General features: G+C 38.3%; 1 protein-coding gene across 1 annotated transcript in view; it reads left to right on the forward strand.

Annotated features, from left to right (window-relative positions):
- The window catches only part of LOC136856730 (uncharacterized), a 216644-nt gene that overhangs the window by 38981 nt on the left and 154579 nt on the right, over positions 1-23084 (forward strand). The window contains exon 2 of the mRNA XM_067134811.2: positions 12728-13019. Within this exon, the coding sequence (XP_066990912.2) occupies positions 12950-13019 (70 nt within the window). The 5' untranslated portion in view covers positions 12728-12949. The remainder of the gene's footprint in view (positions 1-12727; positions 13020-23084) is intronic.

Raw genomic sequence — 23084 nt, forward strand, 5'->3', positions numbered from 1 at the left:
ATAATATACATGCAAATTTTGAGCCCTGTTGAGATAATAAAGGCATATAAGGAGTCACGAGAACAGTTTCCATTAGGAATGACCCTACCATTTGAGCTGGCTACAACTCAAGCACAATTGATTTATAAGATTGTGGATTTTACAGCATTTATTAACAAAGATATGCTAGTGTACATTGTGTTAATGTCGCTCAGTGATAAGAAAATCTTTAAGTTATATGAAATACTTCCTTTTCCTACTACAGTTAGAGATCAAAAGGATCAATTTGTAAGTGTACAAATATAAAAGTACTTTATGCTCATAGACTCTGAACAACAATTCCATACTTATCCAAGCAGAAACCAAATAAACAATTGTAAACTTGTAACTAAAATGTCTAGAGTGTGTAAATCAGAATTCATAATGAAAATGGTTCATGGAACAGAAGAATGTGTAATTTTGTTGTATGAAGGTGTTAATTCAATACCCGAAAGTTGTAAAAAGAATGTAGTGCACATAACAGAGTTAATACGGTTACCTATAGACACACATAAGTATTTGTATTTACCTCCTAAAACAGTAAAGGTAACAGTTGTCTGTAAAGAAACTAGTGATGTATTATTAAATGGTACAGGTATATTGATATTGTATGAACCTTGAACAGTTTTGGGGTAAGACACTAGAATCAAAACTATTAATAATGTTAATACTAATTATGGGAAGGATATAGTACCCAGTATACCTCTTGAGTATGACTGTTGTGATTATTTCAATTCTAAAATCAGATTACAAGATTTAAATGTAAAAGAAAATGTGCTACATAGTCTCCTAACACATGTAGATGATTTAAAACATGCTGGTAGAAAGGTATAGGAAGTGGAGACCTCAATCAGGGATCAAGAGAAAGAGTTGAAAGTTGATGTCAATTCAGGTCTCAGTGTGTATAAGATAATTATTTGGACAATAGTAACTCTAGTGGCGATTTTAAGCATATTAATCTGTTGCAAATATTGCCCATGTTTAGCTGGGACATATCATAAAAAATATTGGGATCATACTACTGGATGTTGCACAAAGATTTGTGTTAAACAGAAGATAGTAAACGAAAAATCATTTAAAAGCAAAGTTATCAGATGATGATTTGATAGTACATTTTGAGAGACCTCAACCAGTTGAGAGTCGAGGGAGTATTCATGAAAGGGAAATCTCAGATGATTCCTCAGAGATAGTCACTGGTATTACAGTGTACACAACCCGTAGTACAAGATCCCATGAGAAAATGAGACTGTAAATCAAAAGGTACTCCTCGCAGTAAATAAGTGTTACCAAACAAAATAATATATGATGACAGAAATGGTTGAGGAGAGTGGACAGAAATGTTCACATCAAGTGGACGCAAACATTTCTTCCCTGGCAAGGGAAGTGTCACAACTGCATGTCGCAACGTGCCCCCTTTCATGTCTCAGTGCCGAGCGAACAGACTCGAGCGAGTCTCAAATCCATGACCTCCGAGGCCAAGGAAATTGAGTATTGATCTAGAGTTTTTATGATCATGTAACAGTAGCAAGAAGTTATAGTGTTTCAAATGTTGAGTGATAATTTTATTAAGTGAAAAATTAAGAGTATTCAAAACATAAGACTTCATACAAGTTTTACTTGAAGCAAACTGGTGTAATGTTGTGCAATAGTCAGCTACACGACATCAGTGTAAAATAGAAAATGCAAAAGAAAGTTATGCAAGTGTTTCTAGAAGCGAATAGAAGCAAATATCGCATAGATTGTTGACACAGTAAGAAATGAATTGTTCGAGGGAATTCCATGACACTCCCCATTAGTTAGTGGGAGGAACTCATGAACCAATCCGACTTAAAAACATCTTACTTCTCGAGAAGTAGAGGGGAAAAGTTTCGAGAGGCTTCGAACATAAGATATAGGGAATGATACTTCGAAAGTTCCGGGAGAATCTGTCCGACTACCGTGCGAACATTATGTGTGTACGTCACCAAGGGAGAGAAACTGTCCAGCTTCCATACAAGTAACATGTGTGTGTGGCTGTGAGCCAGAATAGAACAGAATTTGTAGGTTATGTAGGTAGCAGTGAGCCGCAGAATCAGTTAAAATATGGCTAGGCAAAACGGTCTAGACATTGTAATGGGTTATGCGAGGCAGTGAAGGAATCACTTTGTACAACATAGTTAGCAGGCTGCTAGTGCAAAGACTTAGAGCTGCAACGACACGAACATCAAACTGTTTGTCAGGAAGGCCGAGTGTCATAGCGAGCATAGCGAGCCTATCCTATCAGTAAACATAACCTTGTAGTCAGAACTGTTGGGAGATAAGACTACTCTGATCTAAGACGGAGTTTGAGGGTGTTGTGTTCGAGTCCCGGGGTTACACATCCACTTAAACTAAACATTGCATCACTGAACACAACTACGGTATTGTGGGCGCAGAGAAGAAGTCAAGAGAGAAGACAACGCAGATGATTGAAGGAATCTTCAATCAAAAGCTAAGTAATCACCAAGTTTTTTAAGGTTTGGTCTTATTGAATTACAGAGGTAAATGAACTGGATAGTCAAGGACTATGAGAGAGACTATTTAACGAAGAGCTATAAGTGTATCAGTACAAAGATTTTCAGGTTTCTCAATTGTACAATTTGTAAATAGATGATGTGTGCCTATCTAATTAATACAGGTGAAGGGAAGAGAGAGAGAGCGTGTGTGTGTGTGTGCGCGCGCGCGCGCGCGCGTGCATGCGTGGGTGGGAGCGCATGTGTGTGTGTGATCTTGTTATTTGTAAGATTAAGCTCCGAAAAGTCCAAACCCAAGTCCCCAGCCTGCTGTATCCTTAGGGGTCACGACATGTATGATGTATTAAAAATCATATTAGACATACAAAATAAAATGTTAGTTGGATAGATTTTTAAAAACCATGATGAAAGTTAAAAAATACTTTGAAATGTTGATCGTTAAAACAGTCTTGAGCTGGAAGTCTTTCTGCTTCAATGCTTTTTGTTGTCCTTTGGTGTGGATCAACTGGTATCTGTATACTGTTGGCTTAGTTTTTGTGTTCTGACATGGGCTGATGTACATAAGCATTATTGAAGTTGAACCTTCTGATTTTAGTCTGTAAAATCGGTAATACAAATCAAATTAGGGTTGAAAAGTGGTGAATAACAGGAATAACATTTAGATTAAGTTATGAAGAACGAAAATTAACTTACGTTACATGGCCCCCTTGTATCACCCATGTTCTCTGATTATGGGGTCCAGCTCTCGACTGACTTGCTCCCACATTCGAGACGTAAGACGTGTTGCTGCAAGGAAGTGGAGTGGGGAAATGGGGTGAGGCTTGTGGGAGAATAGGAGTATGCTGAATAATGTGGGCGGTGACTGAAACAGAGTGTAATAATTGTGAGTTTTTATGTTTCTGTTTTTTACTACAAATGATCGGAATAAAAGTTTCCCATATTACGTTCTTTTTTCAGTTGTCTCATTTAAGTTAATTGCTGGGTTCTTATATTGATCCATACTGATGTAAAAATTCTCTAAAATGTTGAGTAGTGGACCTTTTTGTTTGCGTTATAGAATTTTTTTCAAGCGGGAGGAAGTCATTCGAAAGCTGGACTCCATAATCAGAGAACATTCCAAGATGGCGACTACTGTGTGTGAGTCTGTGATATCCGTAGTAGATAATGGTGTAAGATGCAGTGAAAAATGTGGCAAATGCAGAAGAGTAGTTAAAAATTGGATTCTGTGTCATAAGTGTGATGAATGGTACCATTTTCGTTGTGCAAATATTGTAAATAGGACTGATATTGAAGAAAGTGAGTGGCTGTGTCCCGAGTGTAAACAAACTGATAGTGAGGCAGAACAAGAAGAAAGAGAGACTTACGAAACTATAATTAAGATTTTAGGAGTGCTACAAGAGGACTTATGCGCTCTGAAACATGAAAATGAATGCTTAAAGGACAGAATAAAGAAACTGGAAGATAAAGAAGACATTGGAGAAGAAAGATCGCCGTGGACGGAAGTGACGCGTGGCCATTTTAGGCCTAATGTTAAACATATGGGAGAAACTACGTACAACTTAAAACCGGGAAAAAACTCTTTGCAGTGCCAAAATAGATTTCAGTTATTGCAGCAAGTTCCAGAAGAAGACACACCAAGTTTTCCAAATAATTTTAAATCCAGTGGAGGTAAGAAAACCAACCGAAAGTCAAGATCGCCAAAGATTCATCTCTACGCAGACAGTCAAGGGTGGGGTATGGCAGAAGGCATCAAGGATGAGCTGCAGAATCCAGAGACTGAGGTTTTAGGACTAATAAAACCAGGTGCCAAAACTGAAGACGTCCTTTCAAGTTGTGGATCTGTGTTAGAGAAGGACAATTATGTGGTGATTGTGAGTGGTACAAATGACATTGCTGCAAATGAAGGTGAGGAACTAATTACGACTCTCAGAGGTAAGATTTCCAAACTACCTGACTCAAAAGTAATTGTAGTAAATGTGCCACCCAGGTATGACCTTTTAGAGGACTCATGTGTGAACAAAGCTGTACATGATGTAAATATAAAAATCAAGAGATTATGTAAGAGTTTTAGAAATGTCTATGTAGTAGATACTTTAGGTCTTGGCAGGCAAATGTTCACTAGACATGGGTTACATCTAAATGGTAATGGAAAAGCAACTCTCTGTAGACAAATTGCTACAATTATCAACAGAGATTTGCAAACTAATCGGTACTTAAGAAAACCCATACCACTAAACTGGCACATACAGGGAAACTTACCAGAAAACCCAGACCCTTAAATCAAGATCTATGTACAAGGATCTGGGTTCCAGGGAAGTTCTCAACTCATGAGTCAAACGTTACCCAATTGCAACAGTCAAGTTTTAGGGAGGAAGGAGGTCTGAGATTGCTCTTGGTAAATTGTCAGAGTGTAGTAAATAAACAATTAAAATTCGGTACATTGATGGAATCTTATGAGACGGATGTGGTGATAGGAGTGGAATCGTGGTTGAGAGAAGGGGTGGGTAATACAGAAGTATTTCCAGAAGGGTATACAGTCTATCGTAGAGACCGAGGAGATAAAAAAGGAGGAGGGGTATTTATTCTGGTGAAGGAAACTTATTGTTCGCATGAATGGTTTACTGATGAAAGGGATGAAATATTGGGGATAAAATTAGTTTGTGATAATATGAAGGAGGTGAGAATTATAGGAACATATAGGCCTGGAAGAGAGGAAAGAGATATGGAAATATTTGAGAAAATAATAGATTATACCTCCTCTACGAACCATGTGACCTTGCCGCGGTGGGGAGGCTTGCGTGTCCCAATGATGCAGATAGCCGAGCCGCAGGTGCAACCATATCGGATGGGTATCTGTTGAGAGACCAGACTAACGAATGGTTCATCGAAAGGGGGGTAGCAGCCTTTCGGTAGTTGCAAGGGCGGCAGTCTAGATGATTGACTGATACGGCCTTGTAATAATACTCATCATGGCTTAGCTGTGTTGATACTGCTACACGGCTGAAAGCAACGGGAAACTACAGCCGTAACCACCTCCCGAGGACATGCAGCTCTCTCTGTATGAATGATGTACTGATGATGGCTTCCTCCCGGGTAAAATATTCCGGAGGTAAACTAGTCCCCCATTCGGATCTCCGGGTGGGGACTACACGAGAGGGGGCGATCATCAGGAAGATGGATACTGACATTCTGCGAGTCGGAGCGTGGAATGTTAGAAGTTTGAATCGTTGTGGTAGGTTAGAGAATCTGAAAAGGGAGATGGATAGGCTAAAGTTAGATGTAGTTGGTATAAGTGAAGTACGTTGGCAGGAAGAACAGGATTTTTGGTCAGGCGACTACCGAATTATCAACACGAAATCAAACAGGGGTAATGCAGGAGTTGGTTTAATAATGAATAAGAAAATAGGGCAGCGGATAAGCTACTATGACCAGCATAGTGAAAGAATTATTGTCGCCAAGATAGACACCAAACCAATGCCCACCACAATAGTGCAGGTCTATATGCCTACTAGTTCAGCGGATGATGAAGAATTTGAAAGAATATATGAGAAGATAGAAGATTTAATACAATATGTCAAAGGTGACGAGAATCTAATTGTGATGGGAGACTGGAACGCAGTGGTAGGCCAAGGAAGAGAAGGTAGCACAGTAGGAGAATTTGGATTGGGACAAAGGAATGAAAGAGGAAGTCGGCTGGTTGAATTCTGCACTGACCATAATTTAGTCCTCGCCAATACTTGGTTCAAACACCACAAACGACGGCTGTATACGTGGACGAGACCTGGAGACACTGGAAGGTATCAAATAGACTTCATTATGATTAGGCAGAGATTCAGAAACCAGGTGTTGGATTGCAAAACTTTCCCAGGAGCAGACGTGGACTCTGACCACAACTTGTTGGTCATGAAATGCCATCTGAAGTTGAAGAAATTGAAGAAAGGAAAGAATGCAAAAAGATGGGATCTAGACAAGTTGAAAGAAAAGAGTGTGATGGATTGTTTCAAGGAACATGTTGCACAAGGACTAAATGAAAAGGCCGAAGGAAACACAGTAGAGGAAGAGTGGAGAGTCATGAAAAATGAAGTCAGTAGGGCTGCTGAAGAAATGTTAGGAAGGAAGAAAAGATCAACTAAGAATCAGTGGATAACTCAGGAGATACTAGACCTGATTGATGAACGACGAAAATACAAGAATGCTAGAAATGAAGAGGGCAGAAAAGAATACAGGCGATTAAAGAATGAAGTGGATAGAAAGTGCAAGGTAGCTAAGGAAGAATGGCTGAAGGAGAAGTGCAAGGATGTCGAAGGCTGTATGGTCCTGGGAAAGGTAGATGCTGCATACAGGAAAATCAAGGAAACCTTTGGAGAAAGGAAATCTAGGTGCATGAATATTAAGAGCTCAGATGGAAAGCCACTTCTAGGGAAAGAAGACAAAGCAGAAAGATGGCAGGTGCATATCCAACAGTTGTATCAAGGTAACGATGTAGATAATTTCGTTCTGGAACATGAAGGGGCTGTTGATGCTGATGAAATGGGAGACCCAATTTTGAGGTCAGAGTTTGACAGAGCTGTGAGTGACCTAAATAGGAACAAGGCACCTGGAATTGATGATATTCCCTCTGAATTACTGACTGCCTTAGGAGAAACCAGCATGGTAAGGTTATTTCATTTAGTGTGCAAGATGTATGTGACAGGAGATGTCCCATCCGATTTTCGGCAGAATGTTCTTATACCTATTCCCAAGAAAGCCGGTGCTGACAGGTGTGAAAACTACCGCACTATTAGTTTAGTATCTCATGCCTGCAAAATTTTAACACGTATTATTTACAGAAGAATGGAAAAACAAGTTGAAGCTGAGTTGGGGGAAGATCAATTTGGCTTCAGAAGAAATGTAGGAACACGTGAAGCAATCCTGACTTTACGTCTGATCTTAGAGGATCGAATCAAGAAGGACAAGCCCACGTACATGGCATTCGTAGATCTAGAAAAGGCATTCGATAATGTTGATTGGACCAGGCTATTTATGATTCTGAAGATGATAGGGATCAGATACCGAGAACGAAGAATTATCTACAACCTGTATAAAAATCAGTCTGCAGTGATAAGAATCGAGGGCTTTGAAAAAGAAGCAGCAATCCAGAAAGGAGTGAGGCAAGGCTGCAGTTTGTCCCCTCTCCTTTTCAATGTTTACATAGAACAGGCAGTAAAGGAAATCAAAGAGAAATTTGGAAAGGGAATCACAGTCCAAGGAGAGGAAATCAAAACCTTGAGATTTGCGGATGATGTTGTTATTTTATCTTAGACTGCAGAAGATCTCGAGAAGTTGCTGAGTGGTATGGATGAAGTCTTAGGTAAGGAGTACAAGATGAAAATAAATAAGTCCAAAACAAAAGTAATGGAGTGCAGTCGAACGAAGGCAGGTGATGTAGGAAATATTAGATTAGGAAACGAAGTCTTAAAGGAAGTAGATGAATATTGTTACTTGGGTAGTAAAATAACCAACGATGGCAGAAGTAAGGAGGACATAAAATGCAGACTAGCACAAGCAAGGAAAAGCTTTCTTAAGAAAAGAAATTTGCTCACTTCAAACATCGATATCGGAATTAGAAGGATGTTTTTGAAGACTTTTGTGTGGAGTGTGGCATTGTATGGAAGTGAAACATGGACGATAACTAGCTCAGAAAGAAAGAGAATAGAAGCTTTTGAAATGTGGTGTTACAGAAGAATGCTGAAGGTGAGATGGATAGATCGAATCACGAATGAAGTGATACTGAATCGAATTGGTGAGAGGAGATCGATTTGGCTAAATTTGACGAGAAGAAGAGATAGAATGATAGGACACATCTTAAGACACCCAGGACTTGTTCAGTTGGTTTTTGAAGGAAGTGTAGGTGGCAAGAACGGTAGGGGTAGACCAAGGTATGAATATGACAAACAGATTAGAGCAGATGTAGGATGCAATAGTTACGTAGAAATGAAAAGGTTAGCACAGGATAGGGTGGCATGGAGGGCTGCATCAAACCAGTCTATGGACTGATGACTCAAACAACAACAATAGATTATACTCATAAAAACAATAATGATACGGTAATAATTGGGGGAGATCTAAACTTGCCTGAAGTTGAATGGAATGGAGCTGCAAGTGAAGCCCATGAACAGAAACTGGCAAATAAGTTAATTTGGGAGGGAGGATTTACACAAGTAGTACAAGAACCAACTCGTCTCAATAACTTGCTAGATGTATTCTTGGTTAAACCATGGGAAATTGTTGATAAAACTGAGGTAATTGAAGGAATAGGTGACCATAAGGCTGTAATAATGGATGTAGGACTCGTACCAAAAATGCTTAATAAGAGGGTCACAAAAGACAAGAAATTATACAGAAAAACTAAAGTTGATGAATTTGGGACTTACCTTAAATCACAATTCAGTTGTTGGATAAGTGAAGGGAAAAATGTGGATACACTTTGGGCTAAATTTAAAGGAATAATTTGGGAAGGAGAGAAGAGATTTGTACCTGTTAAGAAGGGTAAAATGACCTCAGACCCTGTTTATTACACAAGGGAAATAAGAAAATTAAAAAGAAAATGTAGAATAGTAAACAGGAAAATCAAAGAAGGTAGGGAGAATAGAGAAACTAGAAAACAACTAATGAGGGAACTGAATAGAGTGAAAAAGGAAGCAAAAGAGAATTATATGAATGGCATTCTTCAAGAGGGTAATGACCACAAAGGGAAATGGAAAAAGCTGTATTCATATATTAGGAATCAAAAAGGAAAAGGAATCCAAATTCCTACAATGGTGGGAGAAGGGGGTGAACACTATTTAACAGATACTGAGAAAGCAAACCTCTTTAGTAGGGAATTCCGAGATTCAGTAGAAGATTGTCAGGACTTGGAAACCGTAACAGAAGATAGAGAGGGAGAGACACAGAGGGAAACAAGAAGCTTCTCATTCACAAATGAAGATATTTTCAGAGAAATCCAACTGCTTCAGCAAGGAAAAGCAGCTGGAAGTGATCAAATTACTGGGGAGGTATTAAAGACAATGGGGTGGTATATAGTGCCTTATTTAAAATTTCTCTTTGACTATGTCATAAATAATAGTGTGATACCAAAGGAATGGAAGGAATCTATAATAATACCAATTTATAAAGGAAAGGGTTATAAAAGGAAACCAGTGAACTACAGACCAATCAGCCTGACCAGTATAGTTTGTAAAATACTGGAGAGTTTAATAGCAAAGTACATCAGAGGGATATGTGATGATAAAAATTGGTTCATGAGGAGCCAGTATGGATTTAGAAAGAAATTTTCTTGCGAGGCACAACTGGTGGGATTTCAGCAGGACATATCAGATCAGTTAGATTCAGGAGGCGAGTTAGATTGCATAGCCATAGATCTTTCCAAAGCCTTTGATAGAGTGGAACATGGAATATTATTAAAGAAATTGGAGGGAATAGGATTGGACATAAGGGTTATACGTTGGATAAGAACATTTCTAAATTCAAGGGTTCAGAAAGTCAAAGTAGGAAATAATATATCACAGGAAGAGAAAGTCTGGAAGGGAATTGCACAGGGTAGTATAATCGGTCCGTTACTTTTCTTAATATACGCAAATGACTTAGGGAACAATATAACATCGAAAATAAGATTGTTTGCAGATGACATAATTGTTTATAGGGAAATAAATAACATTGAGGATTGTTCAGAATTACAAAGGGACCGTGACAGTATCCAGGAATGGGTTGAAGAAAATAATATGAAGATTAATGGAGGCAAATCAACTGTTACAACATTTACAAACAGGAGCTTTAAAACTGAATTTGAATATACTTTGGATGAGGTAGTTATCCCAAAAGATGGCAAGTGCAAATACTTAGGTGTGAGATTTGAAAGTAATTTGCACTGGAAGGGTCATGTTGATGACGTTGTTGGGAAAGCATACAGATCGTTACATGTCATAATGCTACTTAAAGGATGCAACAAAGAATTAAAAGAAAAAAGTTACTTAAGTATGGTTCGTCCATTATTGGAATATGCAAACAGTGTTTGGGATCCTCACCAAGAATACCTAATAAAAGAACTAGATGGTGTGCAGAGGAAAGCAGCAAGGTTTGTAACAGGGGATTTCAGGAGAAAGATTAGTGTATCAGAAATGTTAAAGGAACTTGGGTGGGAAACTTTAAGTAAGAGAAGGGAGAAAAGTAGACTTATAGGATTATATAGAGCCTATACAGGAGAAGAAGCATGGGGAGATATCCGTGAGAGGCTTCGGTTGGAAAATAATTATATTGGTAGAACTGACCACAAGTACAAAATTAGAAGGAATTTTAGCAGAAGCGATTGGGGTAAATTTTCTTTCATTGGGAAGGGCGTGAAGGAGTGGAACAGTTTACCAGGGGTAGTGTTTGATCCTTTTCCAAAATCTGTACAGATATTCAAGAAGAGAATAAACAACAACAGAGATAATAAATTAAATGTTAGAGGGCATTCGACCAGTGCAGGATATTGTAAATAATAAATGTGTGTTATTAAATTAATTCCATCCCCTGGTCTAAGGTGTTTGGACAGCCCAAGTAGGGGACTGCCTGTAGGGGTGAAGTACAGTGGGGACTTCGAGGGCCCTGGGACCGCTACGGTAGCTGTGAAGGCCCTTCAGGAACTCTGAAAAGTGGTGGCAAAAGGGGCTCTGGTTAAGACGCAGCAGGTCGTTATGCTACTTAGGTTCCAAAATTGGTAAAATATAAATATGTAATTAAATTCAATGTTAATTTTAATCTTATACCAGTTGTATAGTATTATTAGAAGTAATTTCACATACCGTACTGTATCTGAGTTGACTATCTTTGTAAGATATTATAAGTAGAATTTTGTAAACAATATAAATTTATTAAGGATGATGTGTGTGTTTAATAGAAAAAATTATTAGCGTAAATTGTATAATATTGTATTCTAGGAAAATTTTCTTCGTCTCCTGTTAATTTAAAATTTAGTGCTTGACAATAATGTATTTTAGTGTACCATTTGCCACCGAGGTAGACACCTCATTTGCAAATAAAGAGATTTTGATTTGATTTGATTTGATTTGATTTGAACACGGTTGATACAAGCGGGCCACGTAGCGTAAGTTAATTTTCGTTCTTTATAACTTAATGTAAATGTTATTCCTCTTAGTCATTACTTTTCAACCTTAATTCAATTTGTATTATCCATTTTACAGACTAAAATCAGACAGTTCAACTTCAATAATGCTTATGTACATCAGCCCATGTCGGAACACAAAAACTAAGCCATCAGTCTACAGATACCAGTTGATCCACACCAAAGGATAACAAAAAGCATTGAAGCAGAAAGTCTTCCAGTTCAAGACTGTTTTAATGATCAACATTTCACAGTTTTTTAAACTTTCAATATGCTTTTTAAAAATCTTTCTAACTAACATTTCATTTTGTGTGTCTCATTTGTTTTATAATACATCATACATGTCTTACTGAGGATGACCCAATGGCAGGTCGAAACATGTTTATTTATGTGTGAATTTTCATCTTAATTGGACGTAAAAAATATGTAGTATTGACCAGGAGGATTAAAATATTTTTTTGTACAATTTTGTAAGAAGTTCAGTGAATGGGTCGCTCGCCAGGATTACTTAATATGAGAACTGGAGGAGATTAAAAGGAAAGCAGCACAATTTTTCTGCATGATTTCGAGAAAAGAGTACTGTTAGGAAAATGATGAAAACTTTGGGCTGGGACAAACTGCCTAACTGAGCGGTATGTTCTGAGGTATCAGTGAATAGATTGTGAACTGTATCATGATTATCCAGTTTAATACTTGATTCTGTCTTTACAACACTTTTCTGTTCAATGTTCTCTGAGCTATGAAACTTATATGTTGAGTTCCATTCCTTTTCTGTTTGGTCTTTCCATTGTTCAAAAACTATCCAGAATAATCGCATAGTTTGGAAATCAATTTCATATTCATGAATATTGTGTAGTACGGAAGTTACTTGACATTCAGAATATTGATATTGATGACTTGTTCCACTGAAATATGAGAGAAAAAACAACACTGGACTGGTCTTCCTGTGTTTATTATCTAGTAGTAGAGAATGGTATCATCGCATGTAGCATGATCAAATTTAACCATGGTATTACTTTCTAACATAGAATGTCTGATAGCTTATTATATTATAAATTAATTAATGTGCATGCAGTTGTTTTTAGAACTGCGAAGTGGTCCGGGAAATGGAGGCTACAACTCCTTCAGGAAAAATGAATTTTTCCTGGGTCTGTGTAACTGCGTCTTTCTTCACGAATGGCGTCTTTGCAGTCCTGAGGTTGCTGAGCTTCGTCCTGATGACTGCACCTTCCAGGAAGGAACTGCAGCTGCTACAACAGATGCAAGAGTTCACAGACGCCTTTGTGATGTAACTAAAATGATGTCTTGGAATAAACCATGTAACTGCTCAGATACCTTGGCTGACAAACCCATCTACAGAGTCACAGGTAAGATATTTTGTCTTTGTCTTGTAACCTATTTGGCTTTATGAGTTAAAGACTTCCAGTCTGATTTCTGGCTCAAAGTTGGCCAACATAAGTTTTGCTGATAGATCAACTAGGTTCATTTTGACCACCTGGTAGGAGAAATGTTGTTACATACTTTCTGCCTTGTGTGGAATATTTCAAACTTAAAGCAATTAAATCAGAAAAATTCTGTGGTTTCTCACTGAATATCTGTAATCATAATCATAATCATAATCGTTAGTGAAAAATTTCATACCGAATCACAGACATGCCAACTCCCCTGATGTAAGCAATAGACTCTTGATTTTTCATCCTTCTTCCCACTGAGATCGAACTCTTGATTTTGAGAGCAGGTTTAGTATTCTTGTACTGTTTAAAAATCCACACTTTCCCTTGGTTCTGTTGACAGCTGGAGAGAACTAATGTTCGGTGGACATTAGTCCAGGGGAAATGAAATCAGTTAATGCTAAAAATGAAATGGCCTATGGCTTTTAGTGCCGGGAGTGTCCAAGGACAAGTTCGTCTTGCCAGGTGAAGGTCTTTTGATTTTATGCCTGTAGGCGACCTACACATTGTAATGAGGATGAAATGATGATGAAGACAACACATACACCCAGCTCCCATGTCAGTGGAATTAACCAATTATGGTTAAAAATTCCTGACCCTGCTGGTAATCGAACCCGGGATCCCTGTGACCAAAGGCCAGCACGCTAACCATTTAATCATGGAGAAGGACAGTTGGTGGTATTCTTAAACATGACAGACACTTTATGGGAAACCTTGTCATTTTATCAATTTCACATAGCAATGAGACAAGTTTTAGCAAATCACAAAGACAAGAACATACAGAGATGAAATCAATGCAAATCAATGCTTTATAAAAAGATAATTTTGGAAATGCTTGTAACCTCAATGTTTGTTCAGTTTTAAACAAGAATTTAGGTCAGAGTTTCTGAAAAGGACTAACACTGCTCAGTGTTGAAAAAAGATCAGCATCAATCACATAGTATTTAGAAAATTGGCGTGTAATGAGTCGTGTTCTAGAGCTCAGATATGTGTAGTATTTTAGTATATATAAATCTATATATATATAAAATAAGAGTTTTGTCTGTGTATTGCTCAGAATTAAAAAAAATAATGATATTTCTGTATTGGTTGTGTTCACAGTAACAAGGAAATGGACTTTTCCTTAATTTCTGTCTGTCTGTATGTATGTAGGTACACGCATCACAAGAAAATGGCTGAAGAGAATGTAATGAAAATCAGTATGTAAAGACAGGGAATGAACCACTACAATCTAGGCCATAAATGATTTTATTCCAAACCCAAACCCCATGGCACTACAGCCCTTGAAGGGCCTTGGCCTACTAAACGACCGCTGCTCAGCCCGAAGGCCTGCAGATTACGAGGTGTCGTGTGGTCATGATTTTATTCACGCTGAGAAAAATGGTAGTTTAGGTGTAGGCCTAGAATTTAATTCTCAAATATTTATGTTATTAGTGGTTCTATCGATAAATACTGCATAACTAAAGTTATATATAATTAAATTTCAGCTCATTTATGTCTTATACATTTTTACTGTACCAGCTATGATAACAGAGATGTTCATGAATTTGTAATTTTATTGCTAAGTCCATATCAACGCCGAGACACGAGAAAATGGGTAAACAGAATTTAATGAAAATCGGTATATAGAGCTGAGGAATAAGAAACTACAGTCAAAGCTATAAAGAATTTTATTAATCCTGGATGAAGTGGTAGTTTAGGGGAAGGCGCCTAAAATATCATTCTTAAATACCTATGTTATTGGTCCTATCGAAAAGTACTAAATATCAAAATTTATACAGAATACAATATCCGATCATTTATGTTTCATATAGTTTTATCGCACCGACTATGATAAGAGTGATATTTGAGAGTCAGAAGAAAACTACATGTAAAGACCTACAATATCGAAAGCTCATTACATTGACTATTGTTTGTTGTGATGTTCTTTGTCTCTTATGCTGCCACTCATATTCGATAGATGGGATTACCGCTAGATACCAAGTATAACAGCCTGCCTCAATATTGGTGGGAAATAGCAGGGGAGTTAGGTAACTTTCTTCTCCAGCATAATATTCCTCTGGTTCATACATTTTCTGATAGGCTACTGCTGGTACGTAACACGCTGGTTCATCATAGTATTCCAGCTATTTGATACCTACTCTGACACACGATTGGATTGATCAATGTGCACAATTAACGGAATAATGGCAGGGGTTCACTTGTGACCTGGTCTATAATTTCGGCCTATTCCACATTATAGCACCACAATTCACTAAATAACTAAAAATTCAACCCTGAAATGACCAGTTTCTTAGGGAAAGCTCTTCCTCTTCACTTTTATTAAATTCTGCATTCATTTTATTCCAAATTAGCAGCCAAGAGGGGTTTTCTCCTCTGGCTTGGAGGAAAAAATGCCTCCAAGACAAATAGAATTTCCCCTGCCATTGTAGTGAATGAAGATTTTCCAACTCATTGGGTACTCCTAGGAAACAGAGAGTAAAAGAACATAGTTTTTTTCCCTCAGACTCTCCACTCCCCCCTCCCCCCACCCCAACCCCCACCCCACCCCCTCCCAAAAGAAAAGGGTGTTCACGGCTCACGGCTGTCTGCAGCCTGGTCATTCCAGCTCTGGAACTTTGGACTGTTAGATCGGCAGCATAATACTGTTCATTAAAAGTGAGAAAGTGTGTGGTTTTTCATCTAATCAAGTATTTCAAATGATAGCATTGCTTTTAATTGCTACATTCCCACTGGTGTCACTGTAATGACCTATGTTGATTTCAGTTGGGAATACCACTAAGGCAGTCTTCTGAGGATGTAAAAAGGCAGGTGAGAGTGAGAGTTTGCCATGATAATGAAAATTCCCCAACTTGGTTGTGACTGATGGTAGGCAAGAGGGCCTACCGTTACAATGAAAATTCGCTAACCAAGTCTTCACATAAAAAAGACGTTTGGTGACTCCCCTGTCGCGTTTCTAGGGTAACATTTAGAGCTATGCAATTTATTACAATCTTACTCACAATGTGTACACCACCTAACCTAGAATTCTGTATACAATATATAATTCTGTAGCGAAGCACAGGTACAGCAGGTAGTATATAATAGAGTAGTAAATTGTGTTAAGCACTCTTGAACTGATGCATGATACTTCATCAGTGATGTGTCGTTACACATTGTGATAGGTCTTGTCTTACTTTTAATACTTGGCACCTCTGCAAATTATCACAACTTCCAAACTGACCGTTTCTGATTTTATGAAGTCTGGTAGAATTCTAGAGAACATAAAGGAAATTATATTTATAAAATGTTTAACTATCAATGACATACAGTATTCACGCATCAGTGGGGTGACCAGATGTCCTCTTTTATCTTGACATGTCCTTATTGTCTGGGGTCCAGGTGGATTATTTATTTTGAATCTGCTTATTTTGGGGTAATCTGTTTTACTGCATCATTTTTACAAGCATTCTTCATTATGCAATGGCATTATCAATATCATATCGATATAGAGAAATGTGCATGCGGTTATACTATGCGTGCCTTGTATTTTGTTAATAGATGCTATTCACCACTCTGTATAATGCATGTTTCTCTCTCAGCAATTCCCTGTCAGAACACTGCTGTTAATGTGCGACAGCTAACAATGTGATAAGTGACAGAAAATTTGGATTTGAAGGATACCTCTTTAAGTGGATGGTGCTGAAAAGTGATACCGGTATTGATCGTTGCGATATTGAAAAATGTATTCTGTATTTCCAAGCTTAGTCTAAATCCTTTCAGATTGATGATGTGAAACCTTTTGATCAATTCTGCGATTTCAAACAGTACCTGAATGAGAGTAGTAATGACCCTGAATTTAGTAAGTTACCCTGTAGTCAGAAATGGGCAAAGTTGATTGTAGTTCAGAGTTATTAAAACTTGCAGAATACTTACTTTCTATATAAGGGCACAATGAAAATGTAGAATGGCTATTTTCATTGATCTCGGTAAGAAACATGCAAAGAATCTGTGAAAATTCTCTTAATGTTTCAATATAATCTAAAGGAATTTACGTGTGTATCTTTTTATATGTTAGACATGCCAAAAGTCCTGAAGGCTTTTGAATCGTCAGAAAAGTACCAGCAAGGTGTGTAAATTAGTTTCATTGTGTAAATTTTGTAAGAATTCACTGTATATTCACTGTGGTTCATGGTGTGGGTTACTGTAGTCACGTCCTAGTTCGTGAACCATGGGCAACGGCTGAGTGGCCTAGTAGGTGGTCCTGAGAGTTGGGATACCAGTTGCTATAGAATGGGAGTGGGCATCTCACACATATTCTGAGTCATGGCCCTCCTTGTGCTCAGGCGGCTAGGACTATACAATCCACCGGTGGTCCATAACCCGTTAGAGGAGAGATCCTCACTTGGACTATGTGTAAGTAGGGTAGCATCCTGCTTCATGAATTACCAAGCTCAGAACATTTTAAGCAAGCCTTGAACCTAGGGGAGTAAAGGAGTTCCACTCCCATTTGACAGGCGAGGGACTCCTTGGAATCAATTTGGCGAACGAAATGGAATTTGATGGGGAGCTATCAATATTAATGGGGCTTATGGAAGAAAGAAAGTAGAACTGGCTGAGTCAGGTAAGGGGAGATAACGAGGAAGAGATAGGAGATTATAAAGTGTACTTGACGGGTGTTAGAAACGGAAGGGCAGAGTATGGGGTAGGACTATTTATCAGGAATACCACTGCATGCAACATAAGTTCTGTTAGGCATGTAAATGAGTGAATGATGTGGGTAGATTTGGCAGTTGGAGGAATTAGGATGAGAATTGTCTCAGTGTATTCACCATGTGAGGGTGTAGATGAGGATAAAGTTGACAAATTTTATGAAGCATTGCGAGTCATCATGGTCAGTGTCAACAGCAAGGATAGAATAGTGCTAATGGGCGATTTCAATGTGAGAGTTGGAAATAGAACTGAAGGATACGAAAGGGTGATTGGTAAATGTGGGGAAGATATGGAAGCTAATGGGAATGGGAAGCATTTGCTGGACTTCTGTGCTAGTACGGGTTTAGCTGTTACGAATACATTCTTCAAGCATAAGGCTATTCACCGCTTACACATGGGAGGCTAGGAGCACCAGATTCATAATAGACTATATTGTAACCGACTTCGAATTCAGGAAATCTGTTAGGAATGTACGAGTTTTCCAGGGATTTTTCAATGATACAGACTACTATCTGATCTGTAGTGAAGTATCTCTAGGCCTAGGTTAGAGAAAGTGAAATCTGTCTGCAAACGAATAAAGGTAGAAAATCTTCAGGATGAGGAAATTAGACAGAAGTACATGGATATGATTAGTGAGAAGTTTCGAACAGTAGACAGTGAGCAGGTTCAGGATATAGAAAGAGAATGGGTGGCATGCAGGGATGCTTTAATAGAAACAGCAAGGGAATGCATAGGAACAACTGTGTGTAAAGATGGGAAAAGGCGAACATCTTGGTGGAATGATGAGGTGAGAGTAGCTTGTAAACGTAAAAAGAAGGCTTATCAGAAATGGCTCCAAACAAGGGCGAGGCAGATAGAGATTTGTGCATAGATGAAAGAAACATAGCAAAACAAATAGTTGTTGAATCCAAAAAATAAGTCGTGGAAACATTTTGGTAATAACCTGGAAAGGCTAGGTCAAGCAGCTGGGAAACCTTTCTGGACAGTAATAAAGAATCTTAGGAAGGCAGGAGAAAAAGGAAAATGAATAGTATTTTGAGTAATTCAGGTGAACTTATAATAGATCCCAGAGAATCACTGGAGAGGTGGAGGGAATATTTTGAACATCTTCTCAACATAAAAGGAAATCTACCTGGTGGTGTTACAAACAGCCAAGCTCATGGGGAGGAGGAAAATGATGTTGGTAAAATTACGCTTGAGGAAGTGGAAAGGATGGTAAATAAACTCCATTGTCATAAAGTAGCAGGAATAGATGAAATTAGACCTGAAATGGTGAAGTATAGTGGGAAGGCAGGGATGAAATGGCTTCATAGAGTAGTAAAACTAGCATGGAGTGTTGGTAAGGTACCTTTAGTTTGGATAAAAGCAGTAATTGCACCTATCTATAAGCAAGGGAACAGGAAGGGTTACGACAACTATCGAGGTAACGCATTGATTAATATACCAGGCAAAGTATTCACTGGAATCTTGGAAGGGAGGGTGCGATCAGTCGTTGAGAGGAAGTTGGATGAAAACCAGTGTGGTTTCAGACCACAGAGAGGCTGTCAGGATCAGATTTTCAGTATGCGCCAGGTAATTGAAAAATGCTACGAGAGGAATAGGCAGTTGTGTTTATGTTTCGTAGATCTAGAGAAAGCATATGACAGGGTACTGAGGGAAAAGATGTTCGCTATACTGGGGGACTATGGAATTAAATGTAGATTATTAAAATCAATCAAAGGCATTTAAGTTGACAATTGGGCTTCAGTGAGAATTGATGGTAGAATGAGTTCTTGGTTCAGGGTACTTACAGGGGTTAGACAAGGCTGCAATCTTTCACCTTTGCTGTTCGTAGTTTACATGGATCATCTGCTGAAAGATATAAAATGGCAGGGAGGGATTCAGTTAGGTGGAAATGTAGTAAGCAGTCTGGACTTGGTCTTAACGGCAGATTGTGCCGAAAGCCGGCAGCCTAATATCTTGGAACTTGAAAACAGGTGCAATGAGTATGGTATGAAAATTAGCCTCACGAAGACTAAACTGATGGCAGTAGGTAAGAAATTCAACAGAAGTGAATGTCAGGTTGGTGATACAAAGCTAGAACAGGTTGATTATTTGAAGTATTTAGGTTGTGTGTTCTCCCAGGATGGTAATATAGTAAGTGAGATTGAATCAAGGTATAGTAAAGCTAATGCAGTGAGCTTGCAGTTGCAATCAACAGTATTCTTTAAGAAGGAAGTCAGCTCCTAAGCGAAACTATCTTTACTTCGGTCCGTTTTCACACCAACTTTGCTTTACGGGAGCAAAAGCTGGGTGTACTCAGGATATCTTATTCATAAGTTAGAAGTAACAGACATTAAAGTAGCGAGAATGATTGCTGGTACAAACCAGTGGGAACAGTGGCAGGAGGGTACTCGGAATGATGAGATAAAGGCTAAGTTAGGAATGAACTCGATGGATCCAAAGCTGTAGGCATAAACAGGCTTCGGTGGTGGGGTCATGTGAGGTGAATGGAGGAGGATAGGTTATGTAGGATAATAATGGACTCTGTTATGGAGGGTAAGAGAAGTAGAGGGATACCAAGATGATGATGGTTAGTCTCAGTTTCTAATGATTTAAAGATAAGCGGTATAGAACTAAATTAGGATTGTGTCGGCGTTTAGTAAATTACAGAGGCTTGTAGACTGAACGCTGAAGGGCATAAGAGTCTTTAATGATAAAAAGTAGGTAGGTAGGTAGGTAGGTAGGTAGGTAGGTATGTCAATGGAGGACTTTTGTGTCCTCTGTTTTCTGGCATTGCCCTCCTTTTTAAATACCTTTGTACTTTAAAAAAAGTTATATTTGCATCTGGTCACACTATGCATCAGAGTTGCATTGTAAATATATGTACAGGAAAATTTGTTCAGAAACTTTGCTTCCTATTATGGTAAATGTTCTCCAAAGTTTTCTGTTAAAGCCAGTGGGAACATACTTTTCATAATATAAATTTGACATTATAATATTGAGTGATTTGTTTGAATTTAAAAGTGAATGATGTGACCTTTGCCCGTAGATATCTAAAAATACAGTATGTAGGTACATGAGTTTATTTTTGAGGTTGAAAAGGGAAGAGAGAATAAAATATGCTCTAAAGTTAAATGCAGGTGAGAGATGGTTTTGATCAAAGAGTGCAACACACAGATATGATGTAAAGGAAAATAAAAGCAATTGAAAATGGAGACATTAACACTTCCTTTTTTTTTTTTTTCTGATCATGCTGCTAGTTCAGGAAAAAACAGAGCTAGAGGTACAAAAGACACTATGAATGTACTGATTTTACTTTTTCTTTTGAATTTGATTCATACAGTACTGTGTGAATTCATTGGAACAAGGTATTCTATTGAATTTTCTTAATGGTTGGCAACAGTGGGCTTATTGTTTTATTCTGCACTCCCTGTGCACTGTTATTCATTACTAATTCATCTGTGTAACAATTGATTTAGTTTAAAAGGAATTTTGAAATTTATCTTGTAATACTTACATCTTCAATGGATGGGTAGTGCGATTGTAGCATTATCTCCAAATACTTTCATGACACACTAAATTTGGTGTTGGTTTAGGTACTATAAATAGAATTTTTCAGTGGCACAAACAGACTGGCTCAGTTTCGGAGGATGGTTGCCCAGTTGTACATACATTACATTACATTATCATTATAGACTGTTATGCCTTTCAGCATTCAGTCTGCAAACCTCTCAGAATTTACTAAACGTCGCCACAATCCTCGATTTGCAACTAGTGTTGTGGCCTCATTTAGTTCTATACCTCTTATCTTTAAATCGTTAGAAACCAAGTCTAACCATCGTCGTCTTGGTCTCCCTCTACTTCTCTTACCCTCCATAGCAAAGTCCATTACTCTCCTAGGTAACCTATCCTCCTCCATTCGCCTCATATGACCCCACCACAATGCCGGTTTATACGTACACCTTCATCCATCGAGTTAATTCCTAAATTGGCCTTTATCTCTTCATTCCAAGTACCCTCCTGCCATTATTCCCATCTGTTTGTACCAGCAATCATTCTTGCTACTTTCATGTCTATTACTTCTAACTTATGAATAAGATATCCTGAGTCCACCCAACTTTCGCTCCCGTAAAGCAAAGTTGGTCTGAAAACAGACCGATGTAAAGATAGTTTCGTCTGGGAGCTGACTTCCTTCTTACAGAATACTGCTGATCGCAACTGCAAGCTCACTGCATTAGCTTTACTACACTTTGATTCAATCTCACTTACTATATTACCATCCTGGGAGAACACACAACCTAAATACTTGAAATTATCGACCTGTTCTAGTTTTGTATCACCAATCTGACATTCACTTCTGTTGAATTTCTTACCTACTGCCATCAGTTTAGTCTTCGGGAGGCTAATTTTCATACCATACTCATTGCACCTGTTTTCAAGTTCCAAGATATTAGGCTGCAGGCTTTCGGCACAGTCTGCCATTAAGACCAAGTCGTCAGCATAGGCCAAACTGCTTACTACATTTCTACCTAATTGAATCCCTCCCTGCCATTTTATACCTTTCAGCAGACGATCCATGTAAACTACGAACAGCAAAGGTGAAAGATTACAGCCTTGTCTAACCCCTGTAAGTACCCTGAACCAAGAACTCATTCTGCCATCAATTCTCACTGAAGCCCAATTGTCAACATAAATGCCTTTGATTAATTTTAATAATCTACATTTAATTCCGTAGTCCCCCAGTATAGTGAACATCTTTTACCTCGATACCCTGTCATATGCTTTCTCTAGATCTACGAAACATAAACACAACTGCCTATTCCTCTCGTAGCATTTTTCAAGTACCTGGCGCATACTGAAAATCTGATCCTGACAGCCTCTCTGTGGTTTGAAACTACACTGGTTTTCATCCAACTTCCTCTCAATGAGTGATCGCACCCTTCCTTCCAAGATGCCAGTGAATACTTTGCCTGGTATACTAATCAATGAGATACCTCGATAGTTGTTGCAATCCTTCCTGTTCCCTTGCTTATAGATAGGTGCAATTACTGCTTTTGTCCAAACTAAAGGTACCTTTCCAACACTCCATGCTAATTTTACTACTCTATGAAGCCATTTCATCCCTGCCTTCCCACTATACTTCACCATTTCAGGTCTAATTTCATCTATTCCTGCTGCCTTATGACAATGGAGTTTATTTACCACCCTTTCCCTTCCTCAAGCATAATTTCACCAACATCATTTTCCTCCTCCCCATGAGCTTGGCTGTTTGCAACACCACCATGATGATTTCCTTTTACATTGAGA

This window comes from Anabrus simplex, chromosome 1, assembly GCF_040414725.1.
Source record: "Anabrus simplex isolate iqAnaSimp1 chromosome 1, ASM4041472v1, whole genome shotgun sequence".
Taxonomy (NCBI): Eukaryota; Metazoa; Arthropoda; class Insecta; order Orthoptera; family Tettigoniidae; genus Anabrus; species Anabrus simplex.